This window comes from Neopsephotus bourkii, unplaced genomic scaffold (assembly GCF_033783945.1).
Source record: "Neopsephotus bourkii isolate Nb327-2 ecotype Australia unplaced genomic scaffold, CSIRO-AGI_Nbou_v1 NB_1376, whole genome shotgun sequence".
Taxonomy (NCBI): Eukaryota; Metazoa; Chordata; class Aves; order Psittaciformes; family Psittacidae; genus Neopsephotus; species Neopsephotus bourkii.
In genome coordinates, this window is record NW_026901855.1 from 1,918,014 (window position 1) to 1,939,221 (window position 21,208).

At 51.7% G+C, this 21,208-nt stretch overlaps 1 protein-coding gene across 1 annotated transcript; it reads right to left on the reverse strand.

Annotated features, from left to right (window-relative positions):
- Positions 1-4,288: 4,288 nt before the first annotated feature.
- On the reverse strand, positions 4,289-19,105 carry ABCD4 (ATP binding cassette subfamily D member 4). Its single transcript, XM_061367369.1, has 19 exons — positions 19,044-19,105; positions 18,797-18,921; positions 18,547-18,674; positions 18,205-18,344; positions 15,137-15,253; positions 14,724-14,849; positions 13,835-13,885; positions 11,569-11,663; positions 10,489-10,610; positions 9,556-9,647; positions 9,293-9,382; positions 8,816-9,024; positions 8,461-8,552; positions 8,223-8,259; positions 7,033-7,082; positions 6,706-6,758; positions 6,269-6,345; positions 5,105-5,220; positions 4,289-4,947 (listed from the first exon to the last, which is right to left on the reverse strand). Exons 1-19 carry the CDS (start codon positions 19,088-19,090, stop codon positions 4,852-4,854), a joined length of 1,863 nt encoding a protein of 620 aa, XP_061223353.1. The 5' UTR covers positions 19,091-19,105; the 3' UTR covers positions 4,289-4,851.
- Positions 19,106-21,208: the final 2,103 nt, after the last annotated feature.

Here is a 21,208-nt window from a genome sequence, read left to right on the forward strand (position 1 = left end):
GGAAGTGAAGCATCTGGGCATGCAGTGCAGATCCAGAAGAGTGGGATCAGGCTGATATAGCCTGGCCCAGGCACTGTCCCCATAGGGAGCCCAGGCACTCACTGAAGCTGACTCATTCAGGAGCAGCTGTCAGGACTCAGATTAGCATGAAGGTTATTTTCAGTCAAGTATTTCTACAGACCACCTCTTTCCCCTCCCTGAAAGGAATTCCATTTCTTTTCCCCTATAGTACTCTGGAAAAGAGGTGAGGAACAAGGCAGAAGAGAAGGGGCACCTGAGCGGGAGAGCTGCTTTGTGTGCAGTCAGCCCAGGGCAATGTAGCCCCAGGTCCCACAGGGGACTGTCTTGCCTGGGTGGGTGTTCTGAGCGAGGGCTCCAGGCAACATCTCCTCAGTGAGAGGCAGGTGCCCTGTGATGATGGCCAGGCTGCTGCTAGTCAGGGCTTGCTGCCACAAAGTCCTTCCTCAGGCTCCCAGATACCCCCCTGGGTCAGCATCTGCCCAAGCCTGGAGCCACAGGCTTCTCATTACCTACATACCTGAACCTGTCACCTTTACCCAGCCATAACACACAGTGAGCCCAGCCTTGGACTGTCACACACCGCTCCGTCGGCAGGCCTGACACCCTCTGTGAGCGCCACGGGCAGCTTGCGTCCAAGGGAAGCAGGCAGCGAGGTTGCTCTTGTGCCCATTATTTGCGGCACACAGTATGGCCAGGCTGCCAGCACAAAGACTGTTCATGAAGAGGTGAGCCCCTGCTGTGTGTTTCTATTAGCTCCCTGCAGCTGCACAGAGGTCTCCCCACCTCTGCTCATCCCATCTGCAAGCAATTAGTACTAGAAAGGTTTCCTGGCATACTTCTGTGCTGGTCAGAGCAGCAGCAGTGTAAAAATAGCTGTCTCTTACTCAGCACGTCTGCTCTGGCTGAGCAGGGTGTTTGCCAGCTCAGCAAGGCTAGAGAGAGTTCAGGCTTGTGAGGAGGGGGAGTGGAGGTGCAGAGGCCAGGTAGACAGTATGGGGGGAGCAGGGTGGCACAGCTCAATTCCGGGAGAGAGGTGTGCAAACAGCAGTAGGGACAACACAGGGAAGCCTGTGAGCCCCCAAGAGAGAACTGCTGTGCTCTCTCCTGCAGGAGACAATGAAGGAGAGCCTGATGTCATGGACAGTGAGGTCATGTTGTTCCTTCTCTACACATCTGGCAATGCTGACAAACCCATGGGTCTGGGTCATTCCCAAGCTGGTTACTTGCTGTTTGTTGCTCTCACACACAAGGTAATGGATCCCAGCCACAGAGCACTCACGAGCCAACACTTCATAGGCAGCGCAGGGAACAGATGTGCTGCCTTACTGCACCATGATCTCATCTATCCAGAGCAAAGTCTCCACAAAGCCGTGCTGGGGCATCAGCCCAATAGAGCACATCTGCCTACAGGTAGTGTGGAAGAGCAACACATGTTCTGGAGCAGGACATCCCAAACTCATGCTCCTCTGAGATACCTTTAGGGCTTTCTTTTTTCTTTCACTGCCCTATTCTAAACTGAATCATTGGATGAAATGCTCAGCCTAGAAAGGGAAATGTTATATTAGAGTGTGAGGAGGAAGAAGCTAAATAGCTTCTAAAACCTCCAGCTTGCTTTCTCTACATGTAACTACCCCACCTCAGGTAGACTGAAGCCAATGCTCTGGGAAGGGTGCACCTGAAGATAGCTGTAAAAGCTGATGAGCGCCCTCAAGACAGTAACACCTAGCATGCCCAAAGCAAACTCTAACAGTGCTGGATGAAAGGGCACTGAGCAGAGCACAGAGGTGGGCTTCCATGCAGGAAGGGTTGCAAGGAACACCCCCTTGTTCTAGAGAGTCCTCTGGAAGAAGCTCCTCTCTGAACAGTCCCTTAGCTTTGGGTCTGGCTCTCCCTGTGTGTGACTGAAGTTCCAGTACCGCCTCAGACCATGCCTCCTATGAGACAACAAGCTGGGGTATTCTCTTGTCAGCCATGGGTGCTGGAGGCCAGACCTCCCATGGCATGTGTGGAAACCTTTAGTTTTGCTGTGAGCTAAGCTGTCTGTACAGCTGTGTCCAGCATGTCTGATGCCCTCCAGACCATCAGGGCTGGTTTGCAAGAGCCAGGGCTGCCACCCAGAATGGCAATGCAGGAGTGAGCAGCATGTAGCCATGTGAGCACTCAGTTGTGGAAACTGCAATACCGGTCTGGCATACTCAGATCTCTCAGTTGGATGGGCACACAGCTGCTGCCATAGTTCACTGTTCATTTAAAAAGAGACAGAGCAAGCAGGGGAAGTTTCCATTTATGAGTACCCTGGAGCAGTTGAGGCCCCAGAGTCTGCAGCTGGCAGCCTCCAGATAGCGAGCTGCAGGAAGAGATGGGAAGATCTAGAACAACAGCTGCCAGAGCAGAAGCTGAGAAGTGTTGGGCTAGTGGGAGAACATCCCCTGGGGAGCTTTCCCGGCTCTAAGTAAAGGAAATGAAGCAGAGTGCTTGAGAAAGCTGGACATATTACTGCCAGGCTTATGGCAATCAGTTCTGCCTGCACAGGGCGGGCATTATTCCCTCACACTCCAGCCTTCCAGCCAAGGGTCTCCTGAGGAATACACGGGTCAGCAGGAAGAGCTTGTTCTGCTGCCTGCCTGTGCCCTCCCAGCTGAGGCAGGGAGGTGCCAAGTCCTTCAAGCTGCGGTCGCTCTGGGCTGAGGCATCTCACAGTCCCTCTTGCTTGCTGCCTCAGTGCTCCTACAATGGTCTCCTTGCTGACCTCAGGGTTTTCCTGAGTGTTTAATGTGTGTTTGGAGCCCACCAGAGCCAGGGGTGGCTCATGGAGGAGCCTACATTGTGCTTGCCTAGAGCTTCTCTCCTTCCATCTGGTCATGTAGGTGCAGAGGGACGAACGTTACCCTCAAAGTTCTCCGGTTTTGACACCACAGGATACTTGGATCAGCTACGGATTACTTAAGAGAGCTACAGCCTTTCCTTCCTTCTGCCCACTTTCCCCCAGGCACTTGCAGCATACACTTGATGCCAGAAGCGGAGATCTGTAAGCCCATCTTTCCTACTCACCTCTGCTACATGGCAACCTTCTTTATTGGAAAGCTACTTACAGTGAAGCTATTCTTCCAGCTAGTGCACAAGTTGTTTTCTAGCTTGCTCTGCCCTGACAAGATGGGCTGTGCTTGGGCTCCCTGGCACATGTCCTTCCAAGCTGAGGAAGCTGGGCAGGGACAGCCAGCCTCCCTGGAGGGGCTCTACATCCCATCACGGTATGGAGGTATTTGCAGACATCTGCTAAGATGCCTGTCCCACTGGAGCTGGGGGACACAGGACTCTCCTCACTGACATTTCCATCACAGGGTTATTAAATAGGCAATGACTAAACATCCCACATACTCTCAGTCACAGTTACTAAAAGATAACTATTTTACAGGGAAATGTCATTTTCCAGAAGGGCAGTTCTGGAGCCCTTTGCATCTCACAAGCCTGCCAGGTATGGCATGAACCATTTACAGTGACCACAAGATTTCTGGAAACTTGACTCAGGTAAGGAAAATGCATACCACATCACTGCAGAGCTGTCTGGTTGGGTATGTCTGTGTCTACTTGCTGGTTTTCTGCATGGAGGCAGAGCTCAGGAGAGCTTGTACTGGTCTTATTCTTTCAGTGTTGAGGCCCTTCATATCCCCCTGCCAAATACCTTCAGCACTGCCCTGGGAATGTGTCTCTCTCTCCAGCCTTACCCCTTGGATCATATGTGGTTTTAGGGCAGTGGATTTCTTCTTCTGCTCTCAGACCCCTCCAGCACAGAAAGGCCTGCCAGCAGCCACCTCCTGCTCCTCTACTCCAGAACTGGGGCCACATCCAGAAATATCACTAAGCAACTGGGGACCAGCAAGTGCTCAGAGATGGTACCTCCACTGCAGTCTCAGAGTGACCAACACAGAGACCCTCAAAACCTCTGCCTCCGCACACAGGAGGCAGGGGAGAAAACATGATTCATCACAGGCAGAACAGCAAGAGGAGGTGAGCTCCATTTCCTCCCTTATAAGCAGAGGACCAAAAGCCCTCCTTGGAGGCCCTTGAGCCTTACAGTAGCTGCAGAGGTAGCTGCAGGGCAGGATGCCCAGTCCTGGGAAAGTATATTACTCCTACCCCTGCTCTGCTCTTCAGCAGTAGTCTAGTCTAGGTCCACTGCCAGTATGCAAGCACCTCATCCACAGCAAACCCCAGAGGAAAAGATGCAGCTGTCTAGTTAACAAATACTGACACTTTTCCATAAAAATCATTGGAAAACAGGCCCCAGATTTTAATACAAAAATGTTCCTTTGCCCAGTAAGTCTGTATCATAAGGTGAGCAGAGACATGCCCTTTCTCTGTGCCAGCACTGTCCTGCCCTCACAGTGCATCCCTTGGCTTCTGCTGGGGACCACAACCCTCAACTGAGCCACAGGTACAGATGTCTGTTCTGCAATGCTGTGTATCAAAGAGACAGAGGACCCACCAAGGCACAGAGGACAGAAGAGGAGGCTGCGTCCCAGTCTTGTATCACTGCATCCTTGACAAGTGGAGGTTCCTCTGGCCATTACTTCTTCAAGCCCCATGAGACAGCATCTTCTCTTTAGGCAGCTTAGCAGCTCAGCCCTTTCCCCCATGAGGGACAGGGAGGCAAGAGAAAAGGGCAGGGAGACGGATGGCATAGAGTGTCTGCTCCAGGCAGAACCCTGCCTGGTCTTGCACTGGACGAATCCCTTTTTGACAGGTGCTGGCTCAGCAACTCCATGTCTGCTTTCAGAGCTCTCTCATGTGTGCGCAGGGTCTGCAGCTGGCCAGACAAGTGCGTGTCTTTCAACATCCTTCCCCAGCTGGGAGCCGCTTCATCTTCTCGCATCGAGTGAGCTCCCATCTTCCCTCCCCATGAAGTTTCAAAATCCAGCTGTGGAACTGCAATTCAACAACACGATGACTAAGGGATGTCTCTATGAGGGCATGTCCTCCCACACGGAGGCTCTCCAGCCTCAGTCACTTCCCTCTGCTCACCAGGGACCCCTCCACCTCCCCTGTCTTGCCATCCCCGTGGAGGTGTGAAGTGCCATCTCACCTTTTCCAGGCTGGCCCTGTGTCCCACGCTGATCAGTGTCATGCCCAGCTGAAGACACACACGGTACAGTTCATGCTCCACCTCTTCTGTGAGGGCGCTGGTGGCTTCATCTAGCACTGAGAGAAAAGTTGTAAGCCCCACAGATCCTTTCCTGACCAGTCATCTCCCCCTAGGCAAGAGCAGCAAATGCCGAGAGCATTTCACACGTTAAACAGAGTTCACGGAGACCAGCTGCAGAAGGCAACTGAGGAGAAGCCTAAGGACTCTGATTTTCCTCTGGCACAGCTGGTGTCAGTCAGCTGGAAAAGCTGCCCTTCCCTGCAAGCCCTAGAATCCATTCAAAGAGCACTGCTCACCTTGTTTCTCTCCCTCAACAGCTATCAACCGCTGCCAGGTCCCCACTGTTGTGAAAGCCAAGGCATAACCTTCTCAAGGCAGGCTGTGTGCCACATTGTTGGGCTGAGCAGCAGCCTGTGCACCCCTCTGGCCCAGACCTACCTGGAGCATCCAGGATGGTCAGAGGCACCTTCTTGTTAGTTAAGGATACATACTATAGATCTGGAGCAGATAAATTCAGTTTGGTTTACATCATCTCTGCAGCTTTTAGTTTGCAATCCAGAGGTTCCTTCTGCCCAAACAGCATTGAGCCATACCATAGGCTTCATGGGGAGAGGTACTTGCTACTGACACCAGTTCTGTTCACCCACATCTACCCTGGCCCTCATGACTTCATTACTGCTGAATTTCCCACATTGCTTCCACAACCTTACAGAGGTTCACAAGCTTCAGATATAGCAGCTGACACTATGCTCCCTAGCATGCATGCTTCTTTACGTGCAACTGGTGAGCATACTGAGAGGGGACTTCTTCAGGTGTCACTGGACCTGAAGTGAAAACACAGAAACCTGTACATGAATCACTGCTTCCCTAAGAGAATGCTGGATATACAGCCTCTTGATTTTCCACCCTCCAAACAGACCATGACACATTTTCACCCTGAATCCTGTGTGCTGTGCTGCTAAAATAATGGTCAAGATGAAGCATATTCCTAGCAAAGAAAGGATTTAATAAGCTGTCTGTGTACCAGCTTCTCTTTACACCAAAGGCCCTCCCTTTGCACACAGACACTCACCCACCCCTTTTCTTTGGCAGTCATTCACTCACCTGCGTATTTTGGCTGGAGGTAGAAAAGCCTTGCAAATGACAGCCTCTGCATCTCCCCTGGGGAAAGGATGTCGTACCTGCAGCAGGGTTGAGATTCAAAATCTCCCTCAACAAAAAGAGTTTCTTTACTAAAGAGCTTATGGCTGCTGCTATTTGAGACCCCAGCAAGCAACTGTCCCTGTGCTGTCCCGTGTCCCCTCTGCTCTGGGCCTGGGTCTGCACCCCTACGCACAGTTGGCTGCCTGCAGAGCAGCATGGCCTGTGATTGTTGGCACTGATGCTTGGGGCACAAAGGCTTTGCCCCTGTATGCTGCCCACCTCCCACAGGACACAGCTGAGCACATATGTTCCAAAGTCCGGCAGCAATGTACATCTGCTTAGAAGTGTTCCCACCCAGAGGGATCACCCAACTTCACATGGATGGCAAGCTCCCTTACCAGTTCCAGTCCACCTGCTCATCCAGTCCTCCAGCCCTTGCCAGCAAGTCAGTCTGCAAAGAGCACAGCAGTCTTGTGAACACAGACCCCAACACTGTCAGCCCATGGCCCTGAGCATAACCATCCCCTTCCTGCTATTCTTGCTTTTCCCGCTTGAGCTGAAGCTGTTCTGTGTCCCTCCTCCTCTGCCTGTCCCATGGACAGTCCCATCTAACAATGTGCTCACGTGTCCAGCACACAGTCATGCTGTGCTGCCACAAAACTTCATCCCCTTCTTCCCCCACTGGCAGTACCAGGAAAGAAGGCAGCAGCACTACAGGGACTCACCAGCCCAGCCAGCTCCAGGAATCGCACAATTCTCTCATCATCTGCAGAGCCTAGGGGAGAAAGCAGCAAAGCATTAAGCAGAAGCAATGTGTGCTGGGGTCACAGCTGCAAGGAGGAGTTAGTGGGGCAGGAGAGCAGGACTGAAGGATCTGCCGAGTTCCAGTGTGACTCAAACATTTAATTATACCAGCTCCTGAGCTGTGGCGTGGAATGCTCCCAAAGACTGACCTTCCTCAAAAATGTTAACCCTGCCTCTCAGCAGCATGCCAGGAGGTAGCTGGGCTCCACAAATACACCTGGGACTTGGCTCAGTCCACGGCCACAGATGGACACGGCCAAAAACACAAGGATCCAGGATTCAGTTGCCATGGCCCTGTCCACCAGCTGCTCTCTTATGGCTGACTGCCCACTGTACCCTGCAGGTGGGAGCAGGGCTCAGGTAACAGCCAGCAAAAACAACCTATGTGGGATGGTAAAAACTTCTGTGGAGCAGAGCATACACTTGAGACGGAGCAGTCAGCAGCTATGGAAGCTTGAGTAGAAGGGCTGTGCATCTCCCATGTGAAGAGCCACAACAGTAGCTGATGGCTGCAGTTACTCTGCAAGACTGTGACTCCCAAGTGTTTGAAACCATCACGTAACACTGCCTCACTCAGAAACTTAAACCTGGACATCTGCAAGCTGCAGCAGACCACATGTGGTCTGGCTTCAGAAGAGGGCAGGGGAAAGAAAGAACCCATGTGGTCTGACCTCAACAGCATGCAAGGCCCTGGACATCATTTGAAAAAGAGGAACAGTAAAAGATGGAGGTGGATGGAAAATGAGATGAAGGCAACATGGCTTGTGAGAGGCAGATTATACCAGACAGATATACCCCATCAGCAAGGTGCCTTAACATGTCTAGCACAACATGCAGAGCATGGCCAGCTTGTCCCTACTGCATCAAGAGAGTATCTTCTTACCAAGAGGGTATGTTTCCTACCAAAAGGGAGGGAACACAGAGCTGACCTTAACCTACACTAAGGTAAATCTTCCAGGGAAAAGCAGAGAACAGCAAAAGTAAAATGGATAATTGTTCCTGATGGGGCATAGTAGGGGAAAAGCTGCATTGGGCACAGGACAGTGAGCTCACATCAGAGGGTTGGCCAACTGGGATTTCCACATGAATTTCCTAATGAATTTCCACATACCTGAAACTGGATAGATCTCCTTCAGGGGATAGATCACCTGTTCAACACAGCAAAACAAGCTACATCAGAGGAAGTCCATCACAGATGCAGTGGCAGTGGCGTGAACTCTGGTACGAGGGAAGGAGCAGCTACAGGCATCCTCCCTCTTGCAGGCCTTTCTGCAGCACACAGGTGCGCAGGGCACGACCCGACCTGGGAGCAGAGCTGAGGACAGAGTAGAGGCAGTGCCCGGGCTCACCTGCTCACGCAGACTTCCGTCGGTGAAGAAGGGCTGCTGTGGCAGGAACACCACTCCCTGGGGGCCAAAGCAGGTCAGCATCTTGATGCTCCCTGCACAGAGACACACTCATGCCAAGCCTGTAGTGCCAGCCAGCAACTACCCACCGCCCCCCTGCTGTAGCAAACAAGTCTCCAAAAAGGCGTATTTGCAACACAGGGCAAAGCAATGAGAGCCAGAGCAAAGTATGCAATAGAGATGGATGGCTCCAATGCACATTCACCATCACAAGCCTCACAACCCCACACTGCTACCTTTCAAACTCAGGGCAGCCCTGGTTGAGAAAGAGAAGGCTGTGGCAAGCAGCAGTCCTTACCCTGCGTGCTCTCCCAGAGTCCCCCAAGGACCCTCAGGAGAGATGTCTTCCCTGTGCCAGTGTTCCCCACAATCATCACACTGTTTCCTTGTGAGATCCTGAGGCTCAAGTCCTTGATGAGCAGCTTGCCCGAGGATGGCACCGAGAGCGTCACTCGCTCCAGAAGGAAAGCTGTGTCCCTTGGCAGTGGGTCCTCCCCAGACTGGCTGCTGGGCCACCACCAAGATAAAGGAGGAGAGATCTGGGGGTAAGCGATCATACTGAGACTGGCAAAGATCAGGCACCTTAAGCCTCCTGTGCCTTTGTGACAGCAGCCCTGCCCCATGTGCAACAGGAATGATAAATCACAGTGAGCACTGCCTTCTCCAACCAAATGCATGCAGCAGGCTGTGACACCAACAGGTACCTTCATCCCATGACAGTCACACATCCTGGCACACAAGCTGCAAACCAGCCAGCTGCTGATGGGAGACTCACCTGTCCGAATCCCAGCTGGCTTTGGCTTCTGAGTGGTTACCACTTTTTTTCCTGCCAAGGCTCAGCAAGGTCTCCTGCAGTTCACCAATCCTAGACAAACAAGAGGTTGTGTGAATGCCAGGCACAACTCAGCAGCCTCTGCACAATATCCAAACTTGTCTGTGCTTGCTCACAGGCAACTGTTTCTTATTTATTTAGCACAGACATGGGCAGAACCTTGTCCCACACCTCCCTTTCCTGCAGAGACCTGCCGCAGAGCTCACCTGTGCGTGTAGCCAGCTACATCAGTCACGGAACGGGAGAGATCTATGAGCTGGCTGAAGCAGCCAATGAGGTAGATGGAAACAAAGGCATTCTAGGGAGAGATCACATGCCACAGCAAGGGTCAGCATTGAGCTCCCTCCTCCATGTTGCGAGGAGGCAGCGAAGGAGTCCAGGTAACAGGCCATGTCAGCAGTCCCAGCAGGAGGCGGGGAGAAGTCACCCAGGGTGGTGGGAGTGAAGAAGTCATTTGGATGGAGCAGGGCCTCCCTACTCAGTACAGCAGATTTTGCCAGGTGCATACATCTTCTGCCACCCAAGGATGCTGTTTGTAGGGTGCCTGCTAGCCAGCCCAGGGCCCATCATACTCGCACTAAGTCACATAGATCCATGCCAATCAGCCCTGCCCCAGCACCATACATGGCTCAGAGCAGGATGCCTCAGCCTACTGTGCCCACTTCACTATTTTTATCTCTGCATTCTCTATCACAAGCCAGTTTTGAGTATTTGGGAATGAGTCAGGTCAGGAAGGTGAACACAAGCCACCTCAACCTTGCAGGTAGCCAGGCTCTCTGCAGGCAGCAGCCCAGGGCATGACCCAGACCCACAGCACTTCACGGACACAATTCCAACCCACACCACTAAAGACAGAGGCTTTCTGATCTCCCATTTATTTAGACACAAAGGTCTGTGTCTAACAGCTAGAAAACACTTACGTAGATGTGTCCTTGACAACTCTCACTCGCATGTTAATCATACACTGAGAGCTGGCTCCAAGCTCCCATTTCCATGCCACCATGGGCAGGGATGGTCTAACCTGAAGGTCAGCTGCTGCAGATTATCCAGCACCAATGCCACTAGCCCCACATGAAACCTCTATTTTCAGTGCCCACTCACCCTCTACAATGAGGTCTGGAAGATCACCCTTAGCTCACCTTGCTGACGAGGGCACTGAGCTCTGATGGACTCAGGTCACCGTAGACCCCAGAAAAGATGGGAATGGCAATGGCCACATAGCTCAGGATGCTGCCCAGGTAGTCAAAGGTGTTGATTCCAACTGGGCAGAGCACATTGAGAGAAAAGAGCGAGTTAGGTTGGAAATCTGTCCCAGCCAGGCTCAAGTGCAGCCCATGAGCCCGGTCAGACAAAGGCTCTTGCTCTTGCCTCAGGCCTTCATGATACACCAGTGCAGAACCACTCAACTCACAGGACAGCACAAGCACCAGGATGAAAATCCATTTGCCAAACAAAGGGCACTTTCAGACAGGCCCCTCAGCAGAGAAATATCACATCCAGACTCACAGCTCAGGAATCACCAGGCAAAAGCACTTTGCCTGCTTGCTTCTATTCTTCAGAGGCCTGAATGACTCACAAGAAACAGGAGGGAGGACAGAAAGGAAGCTCTGGGTTGAAATGATCGGTCATGAAGTCTGTCTTGGAGCACAGGACAGGCAGAAAAACTTAAAAGCCCAGCTTCCACAGAGATACCTGTGTTCAGAGCTCTCCCTCCTTTAGCTTCTGAGCTCAGAAACTCACTATGCTGATGCGACAAGGAAGAGCAGTCTTTACAATGGTCATTTAACACCCAAACCTGGACCCAGTGACAATGGGAGAAGAGAGATTCTCAGGGGACACTGGTGCTCAAGAAACAGGCTCTACAGGAAAGGATTTTCCACAGCTCATAGCCACATACAGAGTCTTCTCCTTCCCTGAGGCTCAAGCCTTTCCCTCTCTTCCTCGACTATTGAACACCTGCCCCACAAAGAGCACAGATTCCACTTTTGAGGCTTGCGTTCTCTGACTTAGCCAGGTCCTCCATAACTGTGCTCTCTACAAAGCTTTTTCACAACAGGATTCTCATGCAGGGCTGCAGGAGGCACCCTCTGCTCACGCTCGACTTCAGTGCATCAGCAAGAGGCAGAAGAGGGAAAACCAGCACTGCTGCTCTAGCAGTAGGGCTCCGAAGCCTGTGGGCTACCACATGCCCCACTTCATGCCCCAAACTCCCCACTCACTGTAAAGCCAGAGCTCCTTCCCTATCAGCTCCCTCTGTGTCTGCAGCAGGCTCTGCAGCCTCCGGTCTGTGCGCATATGTTCCACTCGCCCGGCCCTGTAAAATAAGATTGCAACATGCCACAGACAACGAGGTCAAAGCACTGGCTTCAGGACTGAGGCTTGGAAAGGGTCTGGTACTGCTCCCGCGGCCAGGCTGAGCCAGCAGCAAGGAGGCTCACCTGGGCTCTAAAACAGCACCTTCAGCAAGCCTGGCAGTGTCTTCTGCTTCTTTGCAAGGGCTGGGCTGCCCTCAGGTGGCAAAAAGCAGAGAGAGCTCCATGCCTCGCTCCAGACCCCCACCTGCCACACCAGTTATTGCCCCTACCATCCAACATACACTTGTGCCCAGCACACACCCCACCACAGTCCACGTAACAGGGGAGTCACTAGAGCCCGGGAAGATAGGGTCAGGAACTGCATAAACAAACCACAGATCAAGGGTTTTGAGGAGTCTCTGTTCTAAAGATTCTCAGTTTTTAGTAAAATAAATATTTGTTCCCCAAAATACACCCAGTTAGAATTCAGTGTGGCATTACTGCCCTGTAACCCATCACAGGTAACTACTGAGCTGCAATCTTTGCTGCTGAGCATTCAGGACGGACAAAGCCTTGGACACAAGTTAAAGGCGAGGAAGGCACCAGCGACCTGAGCTATGACTTCTTTTGCAAATGGAAGATTGCTGTATTGTTTTGGCTTTTCCTCCCATTCAGTTCACTTCTAAAGCAAGTTTGCCAAAGGCTTAGAAACCAAAGAAGTAAAAAGGTGACAGTGCTCTGTTGTCTCTTCCTTTACCAAAACAGTGGTCAAGGAGGTGCAAGAGGACAAGATCTAACATCTGCTGCAAGCTAAAGAAGTCCACCAATCAAAATCAGTCATGCACGACGTGCTCCTCCTATTGCAGGACTCTATAAATACAACCTTTCACACAATTCCTGCATTTTCATTAAGATTCCATGAAAATGACTGTTTTTTTGCAATTCAATTAAATTTTAGTTTCCCATCAAGTGAAGCTTTTCTACTAATGAACTGTACTGAAGCAAAACACTCCATTTCTGCTGTAATAATTCACTTTCCATTTTCTACTTCATAATGGAATAAAAAACTTCAAAATTGTGAGGAAAAGTACTGCAGCTTAAACAAGTGCATGTAATTTAAGAGTATCTGGTCCATTAAGAAAAAATTAACATCAACCAATAAGAATCAACCAGTCCACAAAGAAATAACTCAAACTTGCCAATGCAAACCAAGATTGATTTCAGTTATTTAAATCAGAGTTTCATGCCTGTCAATACAGACCTTTATGAAATCAGTGATGCTGAATCAAACCACTTTGGGGACAGCACCACAACACTCAAAATGCTCACTCATTGCAGCATGAAGGAGCCAAACAGTGATCACAAGCAGGAAGACCAGAAACTAAACAGCTGCTGCTCGCTTCAATTCCTGGAAGTGTGATTTCACAACGTGCAGGACAAAGGCACATATGTGACAAGAGAGGCACAATGACCTCCTGCTATTAAACAGGCACCACAGCACAAGCTAGAGTAAAATTGTGGCCCTTTTCCTGGGTTCTAGCCATTTTTGGGAAACGCCTTAAAGGCTCCAAGCAGCAGCTCAACAGACTCCAGAGCATTACTAAGAGGGGAGGTGCTGCCAGGCTCCTGACTGTGTGCTCAGCTCTGGGGTAAATGGTAATCAGCAAATTCAGAATAGCAGTACAGTGCTGGGAGGGTCAGGGCATAGACTGACCTAGAGGAGCAGCAGAGGTAAGGATACCAGGCAACAACTAGCATACCCACAGAGACACACAAATCAGCAGCAGCAGCAGGATGAGGCCAGAAGCAACCTGTAACAAGCCCCCAGAGGAACATCCTGACAAAGTGCAATAAGACTTTGAGCAATCTTCCAGGTAAAGACCTAACAAAATATCAGCAACGGTCTGTCTTGAAGCCAGCACCAAATCTCTATCAGGCTTCTGTGGATGCTAGAAGGGAGGCAGAGAAAAAAATGATTGTTTCCAGCTGCTTTGGAGTATTTCTGCAGCTGATGAGCAGAATGCAAAAAAAAACCAAAACCAGACTGTATGACTCTGCAGCAGGATGGAGGGAACGGAAAGCTCAGGCTGCAGCAACACAACTTGGACTCCTCTGGGATACATAAATACAAGAAGAATGTCCCAAGCTGGGAGGATCCTCATGAGAACATAAAGAAATGAATGCTACCGACCTGTAGAAAGCAGCTGGTTCTGCATTGACACGAATCTGCATGTGCTTGAACCTGAACAATCCAAAACAAAAGGTCATCACAACTGTGCACAAATGCCCAGTGAATTATGTAGCCAACACCCCTGCTAGAGGAAACTCATCTTGCATCTGTGATGCAGCAGTGATCTGAGGCATCTCGACACACATATTCAACAGGCTCAAAAGCACCAGAGGATTTAACACAAGGTAACATCATTCTGGGCCAACTCACTGGTATATTTCTTTGATCCAACTCTCCTGTACATCTTCTCAGTGCTTGGGTCTCCCACTTGCTAGCCTGGAATCTCCACTATACAGAATCATCACAACCAACTGGTCTAGTCTGCACTCCCTGTGCCATACCAGCTTCTGCTGTCCCTGGACGCCCTGAGCCCCAGGGAAAGCTGTAAAGCCTCTATCACACACACAGACAACGCCACAGGAGAAGGGGAGGAGATGAGTTACACAGCATATGGAAAGACTGTGCTGCTTTGGGCACTTCAAGAAGGTGGTGGGGAAGCAGAAACCTGATTTATGTCAGCAGATGCAGCTCATCTGCACCCAAGGAAGTGCCATGTTCACTTTTTTTCCCCAACACAACTAATGCCCTAGCAGAGGCGACAGAAATAACAAGGCAAGCAGCCTGGAGACTGGGCAGGGCACTGCCTGCCATGACACAGGGCAGTGAAAGGGGTGGACAAGGGTTCAGTACACACACTCTGGGGCAGCACTGTACAGGTAGGTTTCCCTGAGTGTGTGGAAAGTCGTGAGCAAGAGAAGCAGCTGCTTACACAGCACTGAATGGGGACAAAAATGCAGCTTTCATAGGAGCTGCCAAGAGGTAGTGAAAAGGCTGCTCTGCTGGGACTCACCTGAAATCCCCTTCCAGTTTTTCCTGCTGAACAAGTTTAGCTACAATTGGGCTCATCAGTATCTTGTTGATGATTGTCCCAATGATGAAATATCCAAAGATGCTCACTGGGCCTAGCCAGCCTGTGCTATAGAGAAGAAAGAGAGGTCAGCTAATAATCCAAGCAAAAGGACATCCCAGCACCCTCAGGCTCTAGCAGTCAGAGCCCTCAAATATCACCTCTCTTGGTTTTCACAGAGGTTTGGGGGCCAGCACTGCACACCCCAGCACCCCCAGGGCAGAATTCCCTTTGGAGTGCAGAGACCACTCATCCATATGTGCAATTATCCATCTGGGCAGTTGTAATATGGGTGTCAGGCTTCAAAAAAGGGCATAGGAAAGAGGTGAGAAAGCAAGGCAAGGATAGGTCCTTACCTGTGGAAGCACTGGTACGTGTAGTAGGCCAGCGTGAAGGGCGAGATGATGAGCTTGCTGGTCATGGAGCTGAGCTGCCTGCAGAACCTCTCCACATCCTGGCTGATGCGCTGGTCCCTGATCAACACAAAGAGCCACTGACACTGTTGAAGCCCAGGAGCAAGAACCAGTACTAACTCCCTAACAGGACACAAGCCAGGCTGTTTCACTGCCTGAACTTAGGACAGGGTGCAGGTAAACAGCCCTCATGGGAGGGACCTACAGCTGTGACTCCTGTTCCCCAGCAGAAGACAATTTCCATGGCCTAGCAGGACTCACACAAGGACCTTCCTGACACCCGGAAAGAGCAGCTCCTGCTATGACTTTTGCCCTGTTCCTTGTATTAACTCCTTGTTCCACTTTCAACAACATTGTCCAACTCTGTGCTGTCCTCTACTCCTCTCCTGAACCCACCCCTCTACTACCAAAAACTCCTGCAGGACTGGTGCTGCATCTTAGGCACTCAAGCTACCAGAACTGGCTACAGCATGGGCCAGGCCTTCACCAGTTGTTAGTTATCTGCAAACGCTTCCACCAAAGTCACCTTCCACAGTAGCTGGTCCCTTTACTCTACATGGAATGCCCTCTGGTCATTTTGCTGCAAGGAAGCTACCACCCACCTCCATCCCACAAGAGCAGACAGCAGCATACCAAGCCTCCTCAACCTCTGCACACAGGTAACAGACCCTCAAGTCCTATCCATCCCACTGCTGAACAGGAATTGTGATTGGGGTAACTTCAGCACTTCCTCTCTCAGCATCTCATCTGTCCAGAGCACGTGGATGAGGGTTTTGGTCTCATGTACTAAGCACTGGTGGAAAGGCCATGACTGTGAATGCTAAGAGTTCAGTATGAAGAGCAAGGCTGGATTCCTGCTTAGCCATCAGTGCAGAAGCAATTACAAGGACATTAATCTCTCAATTCTTTTGCAGTCCTGGAACAGCAATGGACTTAATTTTGGGGCAGCTCTCACCCTGACTGACCTTAGAGTCACCATTTTCCCTTTTCCTCAGACTGTAACTGTTCCCATAACTTTATAATTTAAGTTTTGCTATGCACTCATAGCATGATATTGTTTCATACGGCCTGTTAAGCAACACGTAATAACACATAACCATCAACTGAAGTGCCTTGCTAGGAGCCACAAGTGTTTGTACGCCACTTGGAACCCACACTCCAATCCTTCTAGAGGGATGATACCATGCATCTAACACTCAGTTTGATTTGCACTGCATAACACGAGGTCACTATTGCTCTAGTTCACTAAGTACCCTGCCAAGAGAAAACAATCTCATCAAGGAATTGCAAGACAAAGAGAATTTTTGTAGCAAGATAAAGAAAACTAAACAATAAAATTGGAAGTTTGAGCAGAAGTAACATAGTAATGAAGAATACTCCACAGCAATCCTTCATATTTGGTCTGCTAAGATCAGGACAGCTGGTTCTGGGTCAGACTGACCCAGTTATCTCATGCATTTCACTGCACAATGTGAACACATTCCCTGGTTAAAAATAAACCTGAGCAGGACAGTGTCATGTGGTGAGGCGCCTCTGTCCTCCCCTCCCTGCCCTCCTCAAAGGGAATGACAGGCCATGGCCAATGTGCTACACTGCCTGGGAAGCACTGCATTCCTTGGTAACAGACACGGCTTTTTAACCTCTCCTTGCAACTCCACACAACTGCAAAACAGTATCAGAAACTAACTTTTAACAAGGGTGGGAGTAACCCCCACAGCTGCTGCAAAGTGCATCAGCATCATAAAGCTGTGATTGCACATCTGGCAGTATGGTTGTCTGACCCAAGCCAAGCCCCTCCTTGCCTGCTACACCCCCTGTGCACATCTGGTTGCTCTTACTCCAGTTGTCTCCCAGCACTGGGCAGCAGAAGCAGAGGCTGCTTCAATTCCTCGAGGTCACCACTATTAGCAACTGCCCCTGCAAGCTCAACCATTTCTCACTGGGAGCCTGGGCTTGGTCTCCTCTCGTGCCATCAATGTGGGAGATGGCACCAGTGCAGCATTTAGACCAGGAGTCTTCTCCAGGAGAGGACAACTTAGGGTCTTAAAACAACTGTATAAAGCCACACAGTTGTGAAAAGGTTATTCCCTGGTTTTCAGTTTTTCAGCAAGTATTTAATAACAACTTACTCAAACTCTGGAGGACAAAAAAAGCTTGCACTTCTCATATGTAATCTAACGTAGAATCTTTAACTCTTCAGAGTCCATAACCATGACTGCAGTGTTCTGCATGCAAGGACATGCAGAACACTGTCCCTGGAAGGCCAGGGTCATCAGGTACTCATGAGGAAGGGAGGCAATGCACCTGTGCTGCACAGCCCCAGCAGATCAGCAGCTCTGCAGTAAGCAGGATAGTGGACAAAGCAAACTGGAAGGGGATCTCAGGGTGGGCTGGGATAAGCAAGGAGGAACTGAATGCTGCTCCCTCTCTCATATTTCAAGTCACCCTTGACATTTCCTTCTTAAGAACAGGAAAGGGGAAATGCAATCCTCATATACAGTGTGAAACAAAGCCTGCCCTGGACATGGCTCCCATGGGTTATATCAAAACCACTAAAAACCCAACGAAGCAGGACTGTGTTCGGCTGGAGACTCTGGTGGTTGAAGTTCAAACAGAAAAACAGGGGCTGTCCTAATGCGCTGACCGTGTGAAAGCAGGGAAAAGCAGTGCTCTTCAACTCCAGCCAGGCCCTCTGCAACGTCACACTGAGTGTCAAGGGTTGACTTTCCAGACAGCATGTTTTACAGCAGCAGTAGATCCCTGTTCTGCTGGGCCTCCATTTTCCTAAAAACAGAAACATCCTACCCCTAAAACCATCATGACCAGCAGTCATGGCAGTGCCCAGCAACAGGTACCACTTCCCACCCAGGGCAGGAGACAGCATTCAGGCCCATATGGCAAAAGCCTGTAGGGCTCAGCCCCTACCCAGAGACACAGGAAAGTCAGGAAAAGGTGTGGAGCAGCCCAGGAGAAGCTAAGCAAGAGGCTGAAAGAAGCCACAGGCAGCCTACGGGTTATCGATGTCCTCGCGCAGCATGTGCAGGCTGTAGTAGACCTGGCCTTGGAAGTAGCAGCTGTGCAGGTATTCAGTGAGGGACTTCCTCCAGCTCACATACATCATGTTGCAGATAAACTGATCGAAGCTTTTTAGCTGGAACAAGAGCAAGGAGACAGAGAAGAGTGAGAAGAACAAGCATTTCCCAAAATTAAACAAAACCCAGTACCAGTGATCTGTCCCACAGCCAGACATCTATTTGCAGAAGGGCAGATCTAGATCCTTAATCACCAGGATCAAACTGGGAGCCACGAGCAGCTTTCCCTCCCAAGACACGGAAACCTGCGGTCTGTCTTACCGTGGAGTTCACTACGATCAGAGTCAGGGCAACGGCTGTCAATGTTTTGAACCCGGAGAAGTCCTTGTTCCCTAGAACCTCATAGTACTGGCTGGGGATGATGCCAACCTGGTAAATAACCAGCTGCTCTGGAGGAAAGAGGCAAGCATGGGGAGGAAATGAAGGACAGCGGCGACAATGTAACTGGGGGTAGAAGGCCACAGGGGAAGGGGGAGCAGACGCGGGACGCAGCCCATCCCAGGCGGCTCACCCAGCAAGGCGACACAGAGCAGCGTCAGGAACATCAGGGCGCTCGGGGACGGCCACCCGGGGAACAGCACAGCCTGCAGCCGCAGGAACCGCCGCACGAACAGCCCGTCGAGCCGGGGGGCAGGCCTGCAAAGGAGGAAGCAGCGAGCTCTCGGGGGTGCCCACCGGCCCCGCCGCGACCCTGTCGCAGAGGCACTCCCGGCCCGGCCCGGCCCGGCCCAGCCTGGCCCGCCCGGTCCCATCCTCACCGGCCGCCAGCCCCGGCGCCCCGCGCCCTGACGCTGCCTCCCCTCATCCGCGCACAGCAGAACCCGTCCCGGCGAGTCCCCGCCCCGCGGTCGCTACGACACCAATATCCACCACCTCTCCTCGCCCTGCATGAGCCCCGCGCCGCCCGCCGCAGCCCAGCACTTCCGGGTTGGGCGGCACCATAGAGCCCCCGCCCGCCCGCAACGCCTCTCCCGCAAGTGGCCGCGCGGCAGCGCCCCCTGGGGAGTCGCAGCGCTGCCCTCGGGACACAGCGCCCTCTGGCGGCGCCGGGCAGAAGGCGCCGCTCCCGGCCCCGCGGCCCCTCCGCGAGGGTCCAGGCGGGTAGCCCAGGGGTGCGGGGGGTGCCCGCGTCCCCCATGGCCTCCTCACAGCCTGCCTAGGCTGGTTGAGCTGCAGTGCTCCCCCGCAGCGCCAGCGGGGCAGGGGCCCGGGGGCCGTGGCTTGGCTCCAGGGCTGATCCGCGTCCTGACTGCCACAGGCAACAAGGCTGGAGTGACAGCGCGCTGCCGCCTCTCCGCCTTGAGGAAGGAGCTGGGCAAGCGCAATCTGCTCCCTCTGGGAGCCCAAAGGCTGAGGGATGGTCAACGTGGGCAGCGGGCTTGGCCCTCTTCTCACAGCGGACACAGGAAAGAAGGATGAGGGTTGATTCCTGCATGTGTTGGGTTATTTTGGGGCTGGCAAGGAAGTTCCAGGTGGCTTTGACAGAGCGCAGCACTTGTGGTGGCCACCACGGGGGGAATTTCTTCATCTGGGACCAAGGGACAATGCAGGGATCCCCAGTGTGATGGTGCATGGCAGCATGCGCTCCCTGCTGTGCTGCACTACGCATGTGGGGCAGTGCAAAGCCTGGGCAGAGGATAGTGAGGAGTGTTGGGAAAGCACTGGTGAGCTGTGCTGGTGAATTGACCCCCTCTGCCTTCTCAGTGATTCCACATTTAATACAGACACCAACTATTATTATTTTCCACATTTGGGTAGTAACCTGAAGTCTGGGTTACGAAATGTTTCAGCACAAGTAAATTTCTGGACAGGCCTAATGATAAGAGATGAGGGATCCTATGAGCCGGAGTTCCTTCCTTCCCCATGGGTCTCTCACCTACCACCCTGTTGATGTCATTTCTTCTGCAGAGCCTTTGGGCTTCTGCACATATCTCATGGGTCCCTCCTCCCATACACAAGTAGCTTCATTCTCCTATCAGTTCCCTGCCTCCCAGCCCTCTTTGTCTTCCCTCATCTCCCCTGCCTTTGTTCTTCTGCTACCTGCTCAGGGGTCCAGGCACTGCAAAACACAAAATCAAGGTATATGCGCTCAGGGATGAAAGAAGGCAGATCAGTCTGTTCCCTCAGCAAATGGCCCTGTCCATAAGCAGTGTCCCCTTCTCCTTGCTCTCATCTTATTCTCCTCGATTCTTTTACTGCTGGAATTCACAATGCTATGAGTCATACCTAAAGGTTAAGTTCCAAAGGGCAAAGATCACCCCTCTGAAAACCTGACCTCAGTGATGACTAATTTTTATGTTAAAAAGATCGGGTTTTTCTCAGTTGTTGCATCAGACCTGGGTGCTGGTTGCTCCTAGGCAGTCACATCCTCTCACAGTACAATACTGCAGCTGTGGCAATTGTGTGTGTGTCACCTTGTCAGTGGTTACAGGGACTGAAGTGACTCCTTTGCTCCCTCACCCACCTCACAGTGAGAGGATTCCTCCCTTCCCTTCCCTTCCCTGCTGATGAGATGGCTTCCCAGCACCGAGGGAGCCAGGGGATACAACACAGATGAGGCAGCGACAATTGTCTCTCCCAAACCCTTCTTTCTCCTCCCTCCCCACTGTCCTGTTCCTGTCCCCCCACGACTACCACCTGAGAAAAGCACATGAGCTCCCTTCAGTGAGTCAGCTCCAGGATTATTCCTGGGACCCCTCCTAAAGCAGCCAAGATCAAGAACAAAAGAGAAGTGCCTCCTGGGTGCCTCTCCATCCCCCCGCCCAGACTGTGCCCTAGACACTCGGAGCCGCTCTCGCACAGGAGCATTTACATCTTTTACAGCACTCCGGCTCTCCTTCTCACGTTTCTCCTCCAGCAAACACCGTGGCCGTTTCAGAGTGTGCCTGGGGGCAGGGCTTGGGGAAGGACTGGGGAGTCACAG

What these genes read in the sequence shown, in the direction of transcription:
- ABCD4 (XM_061367369.1), bottom strand. Translation starts at nt 19,090, where the DNA reads ATGAGGGGAGGCAGCGTCAGGGCGCGGGGCGCCGGGGCTGGCGGCCG. An exon ending in TCAGTGCCCTCGTCAGCAAG is followed by an intron (nt 9,648 to 10,488) that starts GTGAGCTAAGGG and finishes ATCTCTCCCTAG; the next exon opens with AATGCCTTTGTTTCCATCTA. An exon ending in ACGGAAGTCTGCGTGAGCAG is followed by an intron (nt 8,260 to 8,460) that starts GTGAGCCCGGGC and finishes TGTGTTGAACAG; the next exon opens with GTGATCTATCCCCTGAAGGA.